This window comes from Bos taurus, chromosome 7, assembly GCF_002263795.3.
Source record: "Bos taurus isolate L1 Dominette 01449 registration number 42190680 breed Hereford chromosome 7, ARS-UCD2.0, whole genome shotgun sequence".
In the NCBI taxonomy this organism is placed as follows: Eukaryota; Metazoa; Chordata; class Mammalia; order Artiodactyla; family Bovidae; genus Bos; species Bos taurus.
The window spans coordinates 102,213,405-102,235,023 of record NC_037334.1 but is presented as its reverse complement, the minus strand read 5'-3'; the positions used below and the strand labels follow the sequence as shown (position 1 = coordinate 102,235,023).

Sequence of the window (21,619 nt, the reverse complement as noted above, 5' to 3'; positions counted from 1 at the left end):
AATATAGTATCTAAAACTGGTAAATCAAAACACTGATGTATAAGATGATTACATAGAAATATGGAGGCAAATATATGAGAAAAAGCCAGAAAATTTGGAAGGAGAAAATAAAACTTAAGAAAATGAGAGTAGAGGTAGGGATGGATAAAGGTCAAGGAAAAGAAGAGGCAGGAAACTCAAGTCTTTTGCTACATTTTAAATGACCTAACGTGTCATCTAATAATTATTTTTTAAAATTTTAAGTAAAATGCCAGAATTTTAAAATTATAATTAACACTAAGAATACAGTCATCCCTATCATCTGCAGTTTCACTTTCTGTGGTTTCAGTTATCTGCAACCAAGGTCTGAAAATATTAGATGGAAAATTCTAGAAACAATTCATAAATTTTAAACCGCAAGCCATTCTGAGCGGCGTGATGAAATCTCTCGGTGTCCCTCTCCATCCTACTCAGGATGTGACTCATCCCTTTGTCCACCATATCCTCCCTGTATGTACCACCCCTCAAACCTGTGAGTCACTTAGCAGCTGTCTTGGTTATCAGATCAACTGTCATGGTATCGCACTGTTTTGAGTTCAAGTGACCTTTATTCTACTTAATAATGGCCCCAAAGTGCAATAGTAGTGATGTTGAAAAAAAACAATATGCACAGATTTCAACAGTATCGTGGTTTCAGGCATCCATTGGAGGTCTTAGAATGTATCCCTCTTGGATAAGGTGGCGGGGGGGAAAGTATTGTAATATGAATGTGGGAAAATGTCATCTAATATGAAATAAAGAACCTCCAGAAAAACAAAATTGTGCGTTTATAGCACAGTAATTAAAACTACATAAAATGCAATAACTGGAAGAGATGATGGAAAAATGAACAGCTTTCTTAGGGTAACGGGATAATAAATGACTTCAAATATTTTTAACTTAGTGTTATATTAGCTTGATATCATTTTATTTTGAAAAGCTTGCAGAAAAACATTGAGTGTATTTTTTATTTGGGATTCTATTAGAATGAAAACCAGCCCCGCCTCCAGTAGTTTATACTCCAGCATTCTGAAATTCTCGAAGCCTCCTGCTGAAGACCAGCCCAGGCACATCTATGAAGTTGTCATCCGCCTTTCCGAGCTTCCCCTCTGAGGGCCTCTTCCCGCTCCAGCTTTATTCTACCCCTGATGCCACGATCACACCACCAGGTAGTTCCTCAGGTGAGAAGTCTCTTCTCCAAGGATGCCAACTGTCTCTGGTGGTTTTCTCATGGGATTTTCTAGTGTTTTTTAACAGTGAGATTCGCTGGAGTTTGATTTTCTACTGTTAGAGCCCTGTGTGTGCTCTGGATTGTGAAAGTGTGCTCGTGGTATGTTTTGGTGTTTTCTTCTCTTTATGGTCCAGTAGGACTCAATCAAGATAATAAATGACCTTCTAACAGTTCTGATTCTCAACAGTGAAGAGTGTTTCCTGTTTTCTCCTTTATGAATGGACCCCAGTTCCAGCAACTTCCATGTATATAGTTTGCAACCGCAACCCCTATTATATCTTCTCAAGTGTACCTTTAGCTGTAGCTCATATTGAGTAAATAAATTAGCCCTGAAAAATCAGAGCTCGAGGTACCCTTTGAATCCCTTGGATAAAAAGACTTCAAGTTTATCTATTGTTTGTATATCTTGGATAGCTTCTGGCTTTAATTTCTTTTGTCCAGAATTTTTAAGTGTTTGGAATGGAAGAGCTAATTACTCATTTTACCAAAGGATTCTGATTAGAGAACTTGGTCCTCAGTAAATTCCTTGAAGAAAGAAAACATCTTTGTTATTATCTGGGCTCAGCACAGTAACTGGTTTATAATCAGCAAACATTTGGTGAAGAAATGACTATTCTCAGATGACTGAGAAAAGTATTTGATTATGAGGTTAATGGCCAGATTAATGGGGTTAACCTTCCAAGGATATTTGCATTTTAAAAGGGGCTATCTATGTGTTCACAGGGGAGTTCATTGAGGTTTCTTAATGTTTTTCCCCCCCTCAAAGGATCTCCAATGTTGACATTTCAGACACTAAATCTAGCAAGTAGGTGATATTTTGAACAGGTAAATTCCTTCCAAATTCCCACACCTTACTCTTCACTTATGTAGTAGCCTCTTGGCCCAACCTAGTACAATGAGGTCACCCAATTCCTAAGGAGTCACTCTAGTTTTTTAGGGATAATTTGGTGTGTCAAAATGAGTTATAGCTATTTATAAACAAGTGTTATGATGAAAAGATACCAGGTACTTATATGTGATTGCCACATTGGTCAGAATATAGAAAACAGAAGATAATAAGGAAAGAACTTCCTTATTGGAATCATTGCATCATAAACTGTGAGAGGTCAGGATCTACATGATTGTTTTACAGATTAATCTTATGGATGTTGGTTTAAAGAACCAGTAGTTGATAATTCTCAAAATTATTATTAAATACTGTAGCATTAACTGTATTAACAGTAAATTCTCAAAAGAGCATCTGGGGAACAAGACTGAGTAGTAATGGGAATTCGTACCACTAACTGTTTTTTGAGTTATGCTATCTAACTAAATAAGGGTTCACAAAAACACTTGTTAACTATGATAAAAGAAGAGGGAGCCAGTGATATTAGAGGGAATAGTTAAGGTACTAAAGTTGAAGGGAAGGTAAAGCAAGTTCATACTAAAGCAAGTTCATACAAAGTTTTAGAAGAAAGGGCCTCAGGCAAGCCCTCTGCATGCAGAGATGAAGAATCTGAGGTTCAGCAAAGTACGGCGCATCGCAGTCTCCCAGTCAGTAGCAGACATAGGAGGCCAAACCTGGTCTCCTTTCTCCCAGTCTCTTATTTACTTTTCGGAGCGGTGACTTTGCTTTGTTCCTGAAGAGGCTTTGACAGTGTTGGAAAAAACCTTCTAACCAGGTGGTTCCACATGCATGTTTCACATGCACAAACTTCATTGCTAAAAATGGAATTAAAGCATCTGGCTATTCGGCACTCTATCCTCTTGCCCAGCCTGCGGAAAGATCACATGAGGGCATTTCAGTCACCGGATTCCAATCTGGACATTGAACATTTCATACAGGATTTCCGAATGGACCGGTGCTTCCCTTGAGCTGTGATTCTTTCAATCTTCACATTTTTGAAGTGACTGCATTTCCCACGGGTGGAGCAGACACTGTTTTCTTCCAACATGGGTACTACTGTGTGGTTTATTCTCTCTTTGTGGCTTTTCCATCTATTCCATTGGGATGGCATAAGGGACTTTCAAAACAATTTCTTAATGACCAGTGAAGAATTGGTAATAGAAAGTTGTGGTGGTGTAACATTCGAGACTCTTGTGTCTCATATCATTGTCATGAGTCCTGTGCTAGACATTACAGGACAAACTAGCATTTCTGTGTTTTAATAAAAGAGTTTTAAATTATTTGGTTTCCAATTTACATCAGCAATAATGCTTTTTAATCAAAGTAGGACCTGTGTTCTTCTATTTTCTGCCTCACCTCTCTCTCACCTTTTCTCATTTGTCCATTCATTTATCTACCTTTATAAAATCACTGAGCTTTCTATTCAGCATTGACTAGCCTGTGGGTTTTAAAGGCAGCAAAACACTCAGAAGGCACCCTGTTTGTTTGTTTTCCTTTTACATCTTTCCGTGTGTCAAGCACTCCTGAAGCACCTTACATAGAATGATAAAGAAGTGGCTCACTTTCCTCATCAAGATACATGCTTGTAAGTGCTTGAAAACAGGTATCTAAACTGCCCAACCATTATCTCACCAGGGTCATACAACTGTGTCCTTCATACCACATACAGGTAAGATGGATGGATGGGAGGGCAGGCCTGATTAATTACTTTGTGTATTTTTTTAAACCTGCTTTTAAGAAGGATTGCATTGCCTTATTTTAAATATCTTATTCTTAAAATGGGAAAGATGCCAGAATAACCTTGACTTGGTGTGGTGGTGCAGGGAAGGGGGGTCGTTTATCTGATTGTTACTAGGCAGGCTGCTCCCACAGCAACAAAGGGTAACCATAAAGATGTACGAGGAGCTGTCCAGAACATGCTTGACTAAAAAAATGGTGAGATACCCTGAAAACAGGCCTGCTCAACATTTGTTTGGACTACATACAACTCTCCTACCACAAAAGAATGTGAACAAGAATTCAGTTTTGTTCTTCCTTTTATGATTTATGAAATTAGTATTTCATTTGACCCTGCCGACACTGTACTGCAGGCAGGACTGGCATTATCAGCTTCACTGATAAAGTATAACTGTGATGAGATGACAGGGGCTTCTCCTTTCCCTCCTCCTCTTCCTTCTTGTTATAGGACAGTAGCAAGAAAAAAATCGATTCTGTTTGAAAATCAAGGAATCATTTCTCAATTAAAAATTTATCCCCAAACATAAGACAGAAATATAAACTGTCTTCAACACAATTAGAAGTTAAGTGTAACCTCAACCACAAAATATCAGAAATGGATGACATACGCAGTCAAGCTCAAACAGGATGACGCCTGGAGAGGAGGCTTACAGCTCCAGATCACAAAATCACTAGACCAAAAGACTCCAAAATAGATGGCATAACTGGAGAGGTAAAAAGCCAGCTCTGAAAAAACACAAATGGGCTGAGTGCCAGCAGCAGGGGATTTTCTGAATACTACCTGGTACCACAGAGGAACAGGAATGGCAAAGCCAAAGGAGGAAATACAGACACGCCACGTACGTACAGTCAGCAGTGAGTAGATGAGTCAGAAGGGAGGGAAGATTCTGAGGTGAGGAGCTCTGCAGTTTCCAATCCCTGTTGGCTGGACAGAAAAGAAGGCTCAAATAGCTTCTCAGACCCATAGTCCTGTCCTAAGAAGCTTCACTGTAAACCAGGAAGAACTATTAATCCAAAATGGTGCCCTATCCACCATATGAATTAATACTGAATAGGTGAGTCGGAAAGAAACTGACCTCATTTAAAGAGTAATCGATGAGAATGACCTTGCATGGTGCTCATGTAAACACTCCAAGAAAAGGAACAGGAGATAAAAGCAGATAAAATCATTCAACAGAGAAAATGAATTCACTGTGCATACAAAATATGGGACCAATCATACCATCAAACATCAAAAAATTCAGGGAAAAGTTCATCCAGATATACAGGTGATCAGAAACTAGCTGGCCAAACCACCAAAGGAGATGCAATGTGAGTAACAGAGTTCAGAAAAGAAAGAGAAAAAAACAAAGACATTCCAGAAATGAGGTCCCACCAGAAGGAACACAGACTGAGAGCTAAACTAAGAGAAGGCAGAGAGAACATAAGGTGAAATGTTTTATCTTGATTAGCCAGGGGTTCAAAATACAACATGTAAGTTGATAAGCATGTAACAAGGCATGAAGAATATTTATCAATCAGCCAACACTGTGCACTGGAGAAAAGGTAGAAGGAAGTATACTAACAGGACATTGCTCATAGCAGGGGGTCAATAGCAGCTAAAAAGTGTATAATTCAAAGTTATAGCTAAGAAACCACAGCAAACGTGGATAATATAATTGATGGTGCACAGTGTGTATCGATTACTTATTCATTACCCATCCCCTCCCCTCTCCTTCCTATCAGAACCCTAATTGTGTTCATATATCCATCCTTCCTTCCCGCTGTCATGGGCCCTAGGACACTATTTCTTAACTGAAGGTGCTTCTGCCCCTCCGGGGGACATCTGATACCATCTGGAGAGGTTTTTGACTCTCACAAAGAGGTACTCCTGGCATTCAGGGTAGAGGCCAGGCTGAGGTGACTTGCTCCAGGCCAAGTCCTATGTGTGATCTTTCAGACCTTATCGTAGGCCACTAAAGGCTTTGCCTGGCAGGATTCATGGGGAAAGGCTGCCCTTCCCACACAGTTCCCCAAAGGAATGACAGTCAGTACCCTCTGGGCCTGCATGGTCAGAGGCGTATCTGTATTCCTGCCCAGACACCCTCATTCCCAGGCCTCCTCAGGAGACCGTGGCTGAGGCACATTTCAGGTCTCTCCACTGAGACCCTCTCAAAGGGCGGCCTTGACCAAGACACTTCTCTCCACGTGGACTCAGGTTTCTGACTCCTAGCCTTTCCTCCGGTCCCCTTGGTTCATGAAGTGGCAGGAACCTTTTGCTCCAGGCTCTCAGCAGTTTCCTCCACCTGTGCTACCGTCGTCTGGCTGGCCCTTGCGCAGCGCCACCCCACAGCGAGTGGGAGGCTGGAACAGTGAGGCGCAAGCTCTACTGCCCTACTTTCCTTTTTGGCCTCGCACGTATCATGCTAAACAAAGACTTGTTACTTTCATTTTGGCTTACTGTCTCACTTTTGTAGCTTGGCACAGGAATACTGCAAAACATCCTACAATGCACGTAACTGCCTCCAAAAGTGAATTACCCGCTCCAAAATATCAGTGGTGCTGAGGCTTTGGGGGGAGCGTGACCCCATCACCAGCTCTGCTGCTGCTGCTGCTAAGTCGCTTCAGTCGTGTCCAACTCTTTGTGACCCCACAGACAGCACCCCACTAGGCTCCCCCATCCCTGGGATTCTCCAGGCAAGAACACTGGAGTGGGTTGCCATTGCCTTCTCCAATGCATGAAAGTGAAAAGTGAAAGTGAAGTCGCTTAGTCATGTCTGACTCTTTGCGACCCCATGGACTGCAGCCTACCAGGCTCCTCCGTCCATAGGATTTTCCAGGCAAGAGTACTGGAGTGGGGTGCCATTGCCTTCTCTGCTCTAGGGTCAGAGAATTCTCCTGGTGAATGTTATTCATCCAGAAAGTGGACAGATGACCAAAGAAGTCAGCTCAATCACACTCAAGTAGAAGACTTACAGTTCCATGGCTGAAGGAGAGTCTTCCTCAGTTTCTGTTGTGCTGGACATGAACACGGCAACACGCAGCCATCCTGTGAACACGAAGGAAAACAGCTCTGGGATAAAGTTTACTCGGAGGAGACCAGGAGGGAGCCTGGGTCCTTGATGACATACCTGATAGAACTGTGGCTGGAGCTCACCAACTTTGTACCTTCTTTAAACTTTAAATTTATTTCATTTGAAGTTTTTCTTACTTGCAATGAAAAGTATCCCTCTACAAAAAGATAAACTAAGCAATAATACCAGAAAGCATAACTTAAGAGCAAAGATACACTACATATAAATGAATACAACTAGACTATTCTAATATATGAAATAAGATACTAAAATAGAATCACAAAGCAAAATCTACTACATAGTACTGTATATTAAAATAAAATCCCTAAATCAATCAACACAATATCAAAAATAAAATGATAAATAAAGGTGTATCAGGCAAGTGCAAGCCAAAATAAAATAGGTCATATTCGTAATATCTGGAATTTCAAAAGCATTCAGTGAGGAAAAAAATAATATAAAAATATAAAGATCAAGGTAAAACTCACAATGGAAATCTGACAATTCTGAGTTCATAAGCAACATATTGTACAGAAAACATAGCCACATATGGTACAGGAAAAAAGTAAAAAACCAAAGAAAATAAAAGGAGAACTTGACAATAACCTGTAAGTAGAATGTTTAACTTACCTCTCTCTCAAATCATGACTAAGCATATGGACCAAAAAGGCTATAGAAAATGTAAGTATCTTTAATCCCGATATAATTCATATATAGTATAAAATATATACATTTTATATAGCCCTCCATTCTCTGAAGTGTCTAGACCTTCCACAAAAACTGACCTATATAAAGAAAACTTGACGTGGCAATAGTTTGATACCCAGGACTCCATACAAAGGGACAGCAGTTTAGTCTTAGACTCATATCACAAGGGACTCCAGGAGCGTGAAAATTGTTCCCATGGGCAAGAACGCTGCTGTTTGTGGTAAGAGCAGGTACAAAGAAATAGAGAGGGGCCAGAGAGGGCACTGCTGGGCCCGCACAGAAGTCAGCCCAACCTGACCAAGGATGACAGCAGCCTTCACTCTCCAGATAGTAAGGCAAGGGTAAACTGACAAAAAGTCACGAATGCTCTGTGCAAGGCAAACCGCGATAAGCGCAGAAGACTGAGAACTTTGTACACAAGTGCATTACACAAGACAAAAAAGTGAATTCTCTGTTCAAACTGGTGTGGAATTAAATAGTGGAAGTATAAGGTAGATCAGTCAGCAGAACCTGGAGAAAAATCTGGGTGACCTGAATTAAAAAAAAAAAAAAAAGACTTTCTTTGTCTAAACAAGACAGTTCTTGAAGAACTATCACTTCATTTTTCTCTCATAATGCCATCTACTGTCCTCATGCTCTGCTAAACTAAGTCACTTCAGTCGTGTCCGACTCTGTGCAACCCCACAGACGGCAGTCCAACAGGCTCCCCCGTCCCTGGGATTCTCCAGGCAAGAACACTGGAAGGGGTTGCCATTTCCTTCTCCAATGCATGAAAAGTGAAAAGTGAAAGTGAAGTCACTCAGTCATGTCTTACTCAGTGACCCCATGGACTGCAGCCTACCAGGCTCCTCCATCCATGGGATTTTCCAGGCAAGAGTACTGGAGTGGGGTGCCATTGCCTTCTCCGCCCTCATGCTCTAGGTATATGTATACAAAGACTTCACTTTTCTCTCATAATGCCATCTACTGCCCTCATGCTCTAGGTATATGTATAAAAAGTATAATGTCACACGTTCTCTGTCCACTTATGCTCTCCTGCTGCCTCCATTTGCTACTCAAAGAAAACAGGATGTAAAGTATTTAGCACACTTCTTCCCCATAACCCGAGACTGTACAATACGCCTAGAACATTTGCTGGTGGTTAAGAATGATGCTAAAGCTGAAACTCCAGTACTTTGGGCACCTCATGCAAAGAGTTGACTCATTGGAAAAGACCCTGATGCTGGGAGGGATTGGGGGCAGGAGGACAAGGGGACGACAGAGGATGAGATGGCTGGATGGCATCACTGACTCGATGGACGTGAGTCTGAGTGAACTCTGGGAGTTGGTGATGGACAGGGAGGCCTGGCGTGCTCGCAGAGTCGGACACGACTGAGCAACTGAACTGAACTGAAAGAATATTCAAGATTAAAAATAAAGTAGAACTATGTTTTTTCCCTTCTACTTCTAAATAAGAAAAATGAATAAGAAAAATAATGAATAAGAAAAATAAGAATAAATAAGAAAACTGAAGAATGGACTTCGAGAACACCCCCAGAACATCTGCTGGTTGTTAAGAGTGGACCGCAAGAACTCATTAGAACCATGGCAGCAGGACTTGCTGGCTCTGGACTTCAAGGGCAAAAATTGGGTCTGAGTTCACACATATGGTTTTTAAGGGTGAAAAGATTGAATAACACACTATGGAGACTAACATGCCAGGATAAAGAGACAGTACCTCAGGCTGCGCCTTCCCATCTCTTTGCTGGCTGGAGGATTAGGATGTGAGAAGAAATATCTTCTAGTATTTAAAACATACAAAAAGCACACTTTACAGGGAGAGAAACAGTGAGAAACAGATGCTTCAGTCAAACTGCCACTGAATGAAGACTTTTTGTTTGTTTTGGAAAATGAATCTAAGATCCTTGTAAATAAAACTGTCCTGTTTATACAGCAGTATTACCAAGTTCGGTGACTTCAGTGAAATCCTAGTTCTTGTGTAACCATGGGAAAACGTGACTTGTACTGAACTTCCTAGTTAATTTCTAGGGAAGATATTGCAACAGCTATGGCTAATACGACGAAATTTTATCTAATATCTAAGATGAGCATTGTTGAATACTAAAATAGTTTCCTTCATTCTTTCTACTCTGAAAGCTAAAAGTAAAGGGACAAAGAAACGAGTAAAAAAATAATTTGCCATTTAAGTCATCCTCTGATTCCAGAAATAAAATATTTTAATTCAATTCCACTGAAAAAATAAAAGCAGTTTCTTTACTCCGACAATGAGCACATTAACCACATTTTCACATACAGAAAGCTTGGGTACATTCAACTGTTTACAAAACATGTCTCCATAATACATTTACATTCATGTCAAGTACTGACATACTAACTTATATAATTGTATGTATTTGTGACTTTTGCATCTGGTACCTTTTAAAATGAACTTGTAATAAATGCTTAATTTCTAAAAGTCAGTTCATATATGATGATTTAAGGTTAGGAGAGTTTCTACGAAGAATTTTAATAGATGCATTCATTCAAGAATTCAATAATTTTTCTAAACCTAAGTCTCAAACTAAAGCTTTAGCAACTTAAGTTACCTGACTAGCAATGGATGAATTCTTACCAAGATGTACTGTTTGGTTTATAGTTTAAGTCATTTAAACTGGTTTATAATTATTTGTGCATCAGGGGAAAATAAGCACCAAGGATAATAAATATTTTTCAGATCATAGATGAAATCACAATACAATAATCTTAATGTCCCTCCAAAATCGAATAATTTGAAATAAGCATTTATTTCAAATGATCAATCTTTAAATTATCTTAGTGAGATCAACTGATATTCTAAAGATAAGAATGGAAATGGTAAAAATAGGTGCCACAAATAATATCTACTGACAGCAGAATTCAGATATTCTCCTTACACTGATGAGGTTCATTTTGGAACTCAGTTTTTCAGATCTAAAAAGAATTCTGAAAATAACTAACAATTATAAACTTGTCAACTATATCTCTTAAACAGAAACTCTAAAGATGTCTTTCTTGCCAATATATGAAACAAAAATTTTCCTTATGAACAAAAGCACCTTATGGTGAAGAAATATATAAAGAAAATATTTTCTACAAATTAATGTACAAATTTATGTGCATAAAGGTATAGTTACCCCAGATGCACATATTTTAAATAAAACAATAAAAAATTCAAAGCACAGATTGAAAAAATAACCCATACGCCAATACTCCAGTGATTAAATATTGCAGCATATATGTAATTATAACAATTGGGGGAAGAAAGTTTCTACTCTAAACTGTGGTCAGTGAAATCTCTTTGGAGATATGCTTTTTAAGAAGTCTCCAGTACAGACATCAGATTTCAAGCTACAGGACTTTACAGCCAAGATGCAACCCCGTGAAAATGAAAATGTACAGACACCACCTCCCAGACTCTTCAGTAACCATCACCTCTGTGTGAGACGGGTAGGCTTTCACGTTCCTTTTCTTTACTGCGGGCACATGGCAAATATCACATTAACAACAGACCTTTATCACTGTAAGTTTTGCTACTCATAAAATGCTAATAAACATTGTTTTCAAACATTTCCAGATCATGACAAAAATTCTTTACCTGAATATATACAAAGAATTCTCTTGATTTAATCTATCTTTAAATGAACACAGAGCTGTACAAGGAGACACAAATTACTTGCTTTGATATTTTTCAGTCAAGGTTTATTACATGCCTTTTTTTTTCTACTGAACATGTGATTTTTACAAGGAGTTCCAACTTCTGCTTAGAAGATTTCATTTTTTTTTCGAAGTATTTTTTTTGTGTTCGTGCATTTCTGTTTTGCTAGTCACGCCCTTTTTCCGCGATGAGGTATTAGGAACAGCTGTATTAGAAGGTCCGCTGGGAGCTATACAAAAAAAAAGAAAAATTACGGCTTAGATTTTCACAAGCAATCCAATTTCAAATAATAAAAAACAATCAACAAAAGATCAAATAACACAAAACTTCTTTTTCCCTACATTCTTCATGGGAAACTAATTTCTTTGTGACTCCCTGGACTGCAGACCACCAGGCTCCTCTGTCTGTGGGATTCTCTAGGCAAGAACACTGGAGTGGATTGCCATGCCCTCCTCCAGGGGATCTTCCTGACCCAGGGATTGAACTCGCGTCTCTGACGTCTCCTGCATTGGCAGGTGGGTCCTTTACCACCAGCGCCACCTAGGAAGCCACAATGACTATGCTCCTGCTGCTGCTAAGTCGCTTCCGTTGTGTCCTACGACTATGCTCACAGCCTTCAAATTTATACTTCTGGCCCAGGTCTTCTCCCTTACCTCAAGATCTGTATATCCTACTAGAAACCTCTATAGAGATACTGGATAGGAAATATAAACTTAACATGTTTAAAACTGAACTCATCAATTTCCCTACCAACATCTATTTTCTTTGGTATTACCTATCTTACCACTGTCTAAAAAGCTGAAAGATTAGAAAACTAGAAACATTCTTGACTCAGGAATCATCCTTTTATATCCAAACCAACCTTAAGCCCCAGTGAGTTATCAAAAAATTATTCTAAGCCAAGTTACACTTCTGTATGGATGGGTAAGCTCCTGCAGATGAATCTTCCTGCAGATAACAAGTATAAGCTCAGAATAAAACATGAAAAAAAAAAATTATCTGAAGACACTGAAGAGGGAACAAAGGCAGTGATATACTAGAAAAGAATCAATACTTGGAAGAAGGCAACAACATGGAATTAGTTTCCCTGTCCTTTAAAAGAAAAAAAAAAAGCTTTGGCTTAAGGACAGGGTCCAGTGTGCACCATGTAGAATGCCTAAAACTGCAACATAAAACTCAGTCTTTCCAGTATGAAGCACCAGAAGACAAGTACTGAGGCAACAGTTGTGGCTGGAAAGCCAGGTAGGAAATTCCAATTCTTTGTGTAAACACTGATCCAATGTACGAGTTCAGCAGAATAAGCTCCAAATAAGTCCAGTTCAGGCTAAAGCCAGTAAAATGAAATGTGAGCTGTCAGTTATGTCAGGGGGACATAGTATCACAATCTAGGTTCAGCCAAGGTTAATACTTTGCTTTAAAAAAAAAACCCCAAACAACCCAACACTCTTTGTAGGAACATAAGAGAAACAACAGAGTCCAGAGTTGATCTAGAATACAATCCAAAATTATTCAATATATGAAAAACATGAAAAAAGACTTCCTTCTTGGGAATGGGTAAGTTCATAAGAGATCAATCCTGAGAACACACCTGACTAATAGACAGGAATTTTAAAGCAACTATTTTAACTACACTCAAGAACAAAGGAAAATATTCGTATAATGAATAAAAATACAGGAAATCTCTGAAGGAAAAGACTATAAAGAATCAAAACAAATGCCTAAAACTAAAGAATACCTGAAATAAAAATTCACTGGATGGTTTAATAGCAGAATGCAGATGACAAGTAAAAGTGACTATCAACCAGGATTTTATTACCAAAAAAAAAAGTCCAAAGCATGCCACAGTCAAACTTCTGAGACCCAAAGATAGAGCAAAAACACTGAAAGTTGGCAGAGAAAAGAAATCCCACTGCATACATAAGAACTAGTCTTCAAATTAACAAGGACTTCTCATCAGAAACAAGGGGAATGAGAAAAAAGTAGGACAACATCCTTAAAATGCTGAAAGAAAAAACTTTAGAGATTCTCTGTCCAGCAAAACTACCTTTCAAGAATGAAGGTAAAATAAAGATTATTTTCAGATATAGTAACAAATAAGAATCAAGATTGCCGGGAGAAATATCACTAACCTCAGATACGCAGATGACACCACCTTTATGGCATAAAGTGAAGAGGAGCTAAAAAGTCTCTTGATGAAAGTGAAAGAGGAGAGTGAAAAAGTTGGCTTAAAGCTCAACATTCAGAAAACGAAGATCATGGCATCTGGTCCCATCACTTCATGGGAAATAGATGGGGAAATAGTGTCAGACTTTATTTCTGGGGGCTCCAAAATCACTACAGATGGTGACTGCAGCCATGAAATTAAAAGACGCTTACTCCTTAGAAGGAAAGTTATGACCAACCTAGATAGCATATTCAAAAGCAGAGACATTACTTTGCCAACAAAGGTCCGTTTAGTCAAGGCTATGGTTTTTCCAGTGGTCATGTATGGATGTGAGAGTTGGAGTGAAGAAAGCTGAGTGCCGAAGAATTGATGCTTTTGAACTGTGGTGTTGGAGAAGACTCTTGAGAGTCCCTTGGACTGCAAGGAGATCCAACCAGTCCATTCTGAAGGAGATCAGCCCTGGGATTTCTTTGGAAGGAATGATGCTAAAGCTGAAACTCCAGTACTTTGGCCACCTGATGCAAAGAGTTGACTCACTGGAAAACTCTGATGTTGGAAGGCACTGGGGGCAGGAGGAAAAGGGGATGACAGAGGATGAGATGGCTGGATGGCATCACCGACTTAATGGATGTGAGTCTGAGTGAACTCCGGGAGATGGTGATGGACAGGGAGGCCTGGCGTGCTGTGAATCATGGGGTCGCAAAGAGTCAGACACGACTGACTGACTGAACTGAACTGAACAAATAAGAAATATAAGAAATAGTAAAAAGATTCAGGTAGAATCCTGGCTGAACAGAAAAACAAGAGAAGACAGTCCATAAATCAGTTTAGAAAACTGTGAGTATCAAATATATTTTAACATACGTTAGGGGAGGGGGGATAATTAACAAAAGAAAAAATACCTCAAACATATCAATAGGCTACAGTAACAGAATTCCTAGACTGTAATCATCCTACTTAGAAACAGATTTTTTACACCTACAAAGCAAGCTATTACTACTCCTCTAACTGCTATACGGAATCCACAAATTCACACACACGCCTAACCTGGTTTGCTGCTTGCTTTAGTACTCTTGATGCTAGCTGGTGGTGTTGGGAGGATCTTTGCAGGTGTATATGTATTTAAAGATACTTTTCTTCTCATTATTGGACTGGAACGTGAAGTTAAAGAGGCTGAAAAAGAAAAATCAAACAAAGTAATTCAATAATTTTCTGAGGCAAGTCTATCAAATTCAAACTAATCAGATTATGAATAATTGAGTCAGACTGTCTTCCTATTAATATAGTACCCAGATGAGATTTATTTTCATGCAAGAAAATGTTAAAGACTCTTTCTTCTTTCTAATTAAGGTGGGGAGATTGAAAAGTGTGAAAAGTACAAGTAGGTACATTTCTCAAGTATGAAGACCTCTGGAATAGGACAGGCTGCAGTAGGGGGTGCTACTGGCATGAGCTTTTGGGGTCCCAAACAAATGATGGCAGAGGTAACAAAAGGCAGATTTGTCAATTTTTGGAAGAGGGCCTGATCACAGTAAAGAGTGTGTCTCTGAAAAATCAGTGTGTGGAACAGACGTGGCAAATGTGCCTGCAGTGGTTGATAACTACGCGGAATGAATATAAAGTTCACACTGGCAGAATATCAAAGTAGTCGCTAGTGAAATAATATACAAGTGACAATGGACAGGAGTTTGAGTGAACTCCGGGATTTGGCGATGAACAGGGAAGCCTGGCGTGCTGCAGTCTATGGGGTCGCAGAGAGTCGGACACGACTGAGTGACTGAACTGAACTGATTAAAAAAAGTTGCTTAAAATATCTCATAAAGCAGCACATCATTACTTAGCTTTTTTCTGCTTACATCTTCTATTATAACTTCCAACCTCTAACTTAACCAATTAGTATTTTGAAATTGAGGGTCAGTGCCTTGGTGTAAGGCAGGAGGAATACTGGAGTGGGTTGCTATTTCCCACTCCAGGAGATCTTCCTGATGATATTGAACCTGCATCTCTTGCATCTCCTGCATTGGCAGGCAGATTCTTTACCACTGTGCCACCTGCGAAGCCCTAAGGGGCACCCTATTTTCTTTAATATTCAAAGAGAATGAACAAAGCCACACACTTTAGGAGACCTGGGTTTTAGTCTTGCTTGACCACCAACTGGTTGATTTCCTGAATGGTGTCTTTAAGTCTCTCCATTAATACAGTAAACTTCTCTAAAATGAAATCTTACATAAAGTCGATCAAAGGAAGGCCTAATAATTCAGCTTCTTTCTCTTCCTCATGAAACTTCCTAAAACTCTTGGGAATATAGTCTGAACACCAATGAACTAAATAAAATCTAAGGTTTATCCAGTTTGATGAACTGCATTAACTGTATTTATTTTCTCATTTAGTTTTAGCTTTAAGTCACTGATTGAAGATCTTCTAAATTCAAAACAGTTTTAATGCTTACCCTAAATGGCACCCCACTCCAGTACTCTTGCCTGGAAAATCCCATGGACGGAGGAGCCTGGTAGGCTGCAGTCCATGGGGTAGCTAAGAGTTGGACACGACTGAGCGACTTCACTTTCACTTTTCACTTTCTTGCATTGGAGAAGGAAATGGCAACCCACTCCGGTGTTCTTGCCTGGAGAATCCCAGGGACGGGGGAGCCTGGTGGGCTGCTGTCTATGGGGTCGCACAGAGTCGGACACGACTGAAGCGACTTAGCAGCAACAGCAGCAAACACTTATTTACTAATTATAGTCTTTCTTTAATCCCTATTTTAAGATTATAAATCCCTGCCCCAAGGAAGCATGGAGTATAAAGTCAGGTAGAAGAAAAAAATGAGAATTTATTTATTCAGATTCTCTCTTGTATACCGAGGAACAGTACTGGCCTTTCTATTAGCTAACAGAGAAAGGAAAAGGAAAAATGTCCTTCAGTTTCCTCACTTTGACTGTACATCTTGCAGATTATTTCATATGGATTATTATCAATTCTCAGCATCAGACAAATTCATATGCACATTTTAAAATGGAAACCGACTTCTCCAAACCACTTCTAAAGTGAAATATTTTAAAACATTCACACCAAGATACCTCTGCAGTTGAAAGCTGACCTCTGCCACCAGACGTGGAAGAGAAAAGCAAAAATGCAGGGGGCACTATGTGGACAGAATATACTGAACAGACCTCTGTAGAATCACATGATGTGGTGGCCCAGGAAAGGGAAGAGAGTCACAGCAACACATGACGGTGGCTTTCATCCCAAGACCTCCAATTTTATTCTTTGGAAAAACACATTTACAGTATTCTTACGAAATAGTACTTGGTATGTGCTTAGTCTCTCAGTCATTTCTGACTCTTTGAGACCCCATGGACAGTAGCCCACTTTTTCAGACATATGACTAAGACTAGTAAGACTCTTAACTCTGAGCAGAGCATTCTCTCCCAAAACGAATGCTTCCTAAACTGGAATTCCAGTGTGTCAAAGTATCCTACAGTGTTGAAAATGACAACAGCCAGCTGACTTCTTATACTTAAAAAGGAAGCCTTGAACATTTCCCAAACTGAAGTTCCTGAGAATAATTTTATACAATATTTAAATGTGTTACCAAAATGTTTTCTCAACAAATAAGTTTTGGAAAATGTGGGTATGGAGTTTTCCTTATAATAAAGTTTCCAAAACTGGCTTAGCCACGAATCCCTTTACTTTACACAAAGGAATTAACCTCTTCAGAATATTTCCTACAGAACACAATTTGAAAAACTGTTGCCCTAATTTGCTCTGAGTTAAGAGCTCTGAGTCAAAAGTATTGAATGGATGAACACGTGGGCATTAATGCAGACTAATATCCCGTCTTTTAAAAAAAGCTTATTATATACAATGACAGTAGAAAATAAGACTATGATTTTGTATTATATATTGCTGATTTCTACTTCTGGGTCTTAGATTTCTTCCTCCTTTTGGTAAGAGAAAAAATTTGGGGAAAGAGTCAAGACAAGTGGTACACTGCACATTATACCAAAGAATTTCAAACAATGTTCTTGTATACCCCTTTCTCCCCTAAAATTCTACTTACTATCACTACTTGAATTTATATTTTCATAATTATTTCATATTCAGATAAAATCTACTGTCTAAAAATCAAATAATAATAATACTTTTCCTACAAGTTTCAGGGGTCTTCCGTGGAACTTCACTTGATGGAGAAGCAATGGAAGCAAGAAATTCATCCACCTGCTTTAAGGACAGGGCATTATGAAGAGTTTCTAGAGGACAAATAGATGGCACCATCGAATACAATTCAAAACCTGAGGGGAAAAAACAAAAACAAAACCAAAACCAATAGTTGGATATCTTAAAATTCATTAATTAAAAAAGAAGATCATTGCTTAGAACTGGACAGTTTAGGTCTTTTCAATCTGCCACATGCAAACACACAAGATCTCTGAAGTCATGACACCAGATGCTATGCGGTATGGGGCCGGAACAAGATGTAACAAAGACTTCATTTTAAATATAATAACAAGGTACAGCATGCACACGATTTCATTCTGTATTTGGAAAATCTAAGAGTAATACTTTAAAAACCTGGGGTAATAATAAAAAACAAACAACAAAAAATACAGTGTTTTCACGGTTTTTACTTTTTAAAATCAGGTCTATTTGATAGATGAATAAGCTGATGCCATAATGTGTCCCTGATGCTGGAATGCTAAAGGTAACTTCTTGGTGAAAAACAATTAAGTAATTGCTTATGAAGAGTGATTTTAAATACTTTTCTAGTCATACCAAGGCCAACAATACCTCTAGTGTGACCCCAAAACAACATCCATTCATTTACGCTGAAATTAAAATTTCAAAACATATTTCACCTACCTTGATTGAATTAACACAATTAATTCTATTGTTGGAAACTGCTAGCTGAGTGAAGTCAGGCCAAGTAAAAAGCCATACAAAATACAAATATTTCTGCATTCAACAATGGCACACATACAAAAATTTCATGAAACAAACCATGCAGGTATGTATCAATACCATCCATGAAACGAAAGCACTTAAATATACAGCTTCTTTAAACAAATAGGACATAGGTTATTTACTTTTTAATAAATATTGCGTATTTACATTTTATCCAACTGAATGGCTTTTAAAATTATTTTTAGATACAATTAAAATACCAAGTCTTTCTGCATCTAATTTGTCAAGAATTTAAACTAATTCTCCTCCAAAAAGAAATACTTTTAATATTTAGTTTCTATATAAAGTCTAATATTTTTAACTTAAAAATTAATTAAACTTAAGTTGATTGGAAAACTTTCTGCGTCAATAGACATGTGCTCATTTTAACACTGACTTATACTTAATTTTGGGAGAAAATACTGACCTAAGAATTGTCTAATTCTTAGTTGGAATAGGGAAACTCTAGTTAAAAGAGAATCTAATTTTTCAATGAAAACAACCAAAGGATTTACAAAACTGCTATGTTTGATTTCCAGGGGTAAACCAAAGCATGACAGAACATTACATATACTTAAAACAAAACTATAATACCATAATAGCAGCTAAAGCACCTAAGTTAAGCACTAAAGAAATTAGGCTTGCACAAGTACTACTTTTTTTTTTTTTTAATTACAAGATTCATGCAAAAAGGCGCAAACCCTTTCCTTGCATTAAACACTGTGGCTTTTTAAAAAATCCTTTCCTCAGAATGTTTATTAGTTTTTTGTAGAACTATTTTCCTGCATTTGCTTGTTAAATTTTGTAACAGGCAAATGACAATATAATCGAGTCCCTTTGGACTATATCTTTTTCCATCTATCTATAGTGAACTTTTTCTTTAATGCACAATGAAAGGGTTAGCGCAGCAATTTAAAAAGCCACCTTGGTGTCATGTTTAGAAACTATAGAAACATACCACTGGAGCCTAGAAACTCCACAGAGGCAACGGACCAGCACCTATAGAGGTGTAGGTGTTCTGCACAGAGGCCCAGAAAATAAGGTAAAGCACTGTCAGAAGATACTTGTTTCACCATGTTCCTTGAACTAAAGATGAAGGGGAGGGGTTAAGTCCATGATATGTGTTAAGATGGAAAAAACACGAAAGTTAAGGAAAATAAAAAGTAAAAGAAAGAGTCAAATGACAATTCATAGGACAGGTAAGACAACACAGCAAAAAAAAAAAAAATTGAAAACCCAAGAGAAATATTTCTAGAGTTGAAAGGGATGCATTTTATAAGCATCAAGTCACAATGTGTGGGAAAATCCATATTTTTTTTAAAAAAAAAGCCTAAATTAAAAGAATATAAAATTATTTTCTGTTAAACTTAACAAAGGCTTTTTTTTTTTTAAAGCTTCAATAAGCAAATATTTCTCCTATATAAAACTTGCAATACTGGCACAATAACACATAAGCACTCTGCACAAAAACTACAGTCAGTCTTAAACCTTCAATGTCTCTTCTTCAGAATTTTGTGATTTTTGGTTTTTCTTGTGACTTCAGTTTTCTTCTAAGAAGTTCTTACATATGTTGGTTCTTTAGAAGCTGTAGCTGTATCAAATAAGGATCTTTTTCTTCAAAAAGACGCATATAAACAGATACAATGGAGGAAAAGAACATTTAGCTTTAAGGCTAAATTTTCACTTGTTGAGAATTGGATCTTGATACTCCACCTTCAAGAAGTATTAGAGCAGTTACTTAGGTGTCCTCTTAAAAAGATTCAGAAGGAGGGAAATGACAACAAGCTTGTGTTCAATCCTTGAGCTTCATAAAAGTTTTTGAAAAACCTGACTTGAATTTTTGAAAGACTTACTTACAATTAAAAAGAAAAAAAAAAGTTGCAGGGATTAAAAACAACTTCACTCAGAATAAAAGTGAAAAAATGTAGGCTTTCTTTGAAATTCTTTGATTCTGAGTTATTTTTAAATGATTAGTAAATATTCCCTTGTCCCACAAGAAAAAAACTCTATGTAAGAAAGCTGTAATAGTGCAAAATTCAGTGTGTAAGTAATGGCCACACAATTTTCCTCTTCAGGCTCAAATACTGAATTTAATTGAACTGGTTGTCTAGATTTTTAGCCTAATCTTCCTGTGAGTAGCCCTCGAAATTCTAACAAAAAGCAAGGTACCTTTCCCAAAACTGTTTGCTTGACAGAGGCAAACCACACTGCCATAGGAGGACTAAGTGAATGCTGAAAAATGTTTTCAGCGTGCTCCAGACAAAGCTGGGGTTTGTTTAGACAATCAGGGATCAATAATGTTACACAGTGAAACCTGCATCCCCTGGTTCCCAAGAACTTTTCAAGGACACATCTCATTTGGCTATTTGACAGGTATGATCCTGTATTTTAGATAAATAGCTCAATGAAACAATCATGTGATCAGAAGAGAAATTCAGAAGATCATTAAATTATTAAGAATTAAAAAGAAAATAAATACTATTTATTGTTACATTTTTAAAATTATGTAGATTGATCACTTGAGAAATCAGAAGGAAATTTTAGATGCTAATTAAGTATTAAAACTCATCATTGTGGTCATTTAAAAGTTTGATGAGTAGTGCTAAATTATTGCATAAATTACAGCTGAAAAAGGGAGTTAGACAGTATCAATATTTGGGGTGAACAATAAGTTAGAATTGTATGCCAATTGAAATTAAGGATTGAGCAATGTATGATACTGTATATCCCACATGTTAGAATCAAAGAAAAATAAAAAAGGATGAAGCAGGGGATTATCTTTTAAAATAAAAGCAAAACGTACCATTGGTTGGGTGTCGAGCAAATGAGATAGAAAACCTTTTAACAGCAGAACCGCGTGTGGCGTCTGAGAAAGAGAAAAACAGGTACCTGAAATTCGTAACAGCTACCAAAAGAAGGACACTTAAAAAAAGAGGAGGAAAAACAAATATATAAGGAGGTTAGAATTAGGTGACATGCAGAAGGGACAATGAGAGAGGGAAATAAGCCAAATACTGGTTAAAAGAAGTAAAATGGCTTGATGATAGAGGCAAAGTGTTCAATAAAATATACAAAAGAAAGAAAAGCAGGATGAGCTGGCAATTCTGGTAAATCCATGTTTTACTAACTAAAATAAACTTGTGGATACATGAGAAAAAGTTTTAGAAAAGCTAATTTCAAAAGGGTTATTAAGTACTCCTATTAACAA

The 21,619-nt window shown here is 37.9% G+C and overlaps 1 protein-coding gene across 23 annotated transcripts in view; it reads right to left on the bottom strand.

The window, feature by feature from the left end:
• Positions 1 to 9,817: 9,817 nt before the first annotated feature.
• Positions 9,818 to 21,619, bottom strand: part of PPIP5K2 (diphosphoinositol pentakisphosphate kinase 2) — an 82,981-nt gene continuing 71,179 nt past the window's right edge. For 7 of the 23 annotated variants that reach the window (XM_059888461.1, XM_059888446.1, XM_059888453.1 and 4 more), the window contains 4 exons: positions 21,215 to 21,277; positions 17,613 to 17,762; positions 14,518 to 14,643; positions 9,827 to 11,535 (listed from right to left, as the gene is read on the bottom strand). In XM_059888461.1, coding sequence (XP_059744444.1) covers positions 11,423 to 11,535; positions 14,518 to 14,643; positions 17,613 to 17,762; positions 21,215 to 21,277 — 452 coding nt within the window. In that variant the 3' untranslated portion in view covers positions 9,827 to 11,422. Of the gene's footprint in view, positions 11,536 to 14,517; positions 14,644 to 17,612; positions 17,763 to 19,369; positions 19,498 to 21,214; positions 21,278 to 21,619 lie in introns of those variants that run through there. The other 16 variants (XM_059888452.1, XM_059888457.1, XM_059888459.1 and 13 more) reach the window with 6 other exon arrangements.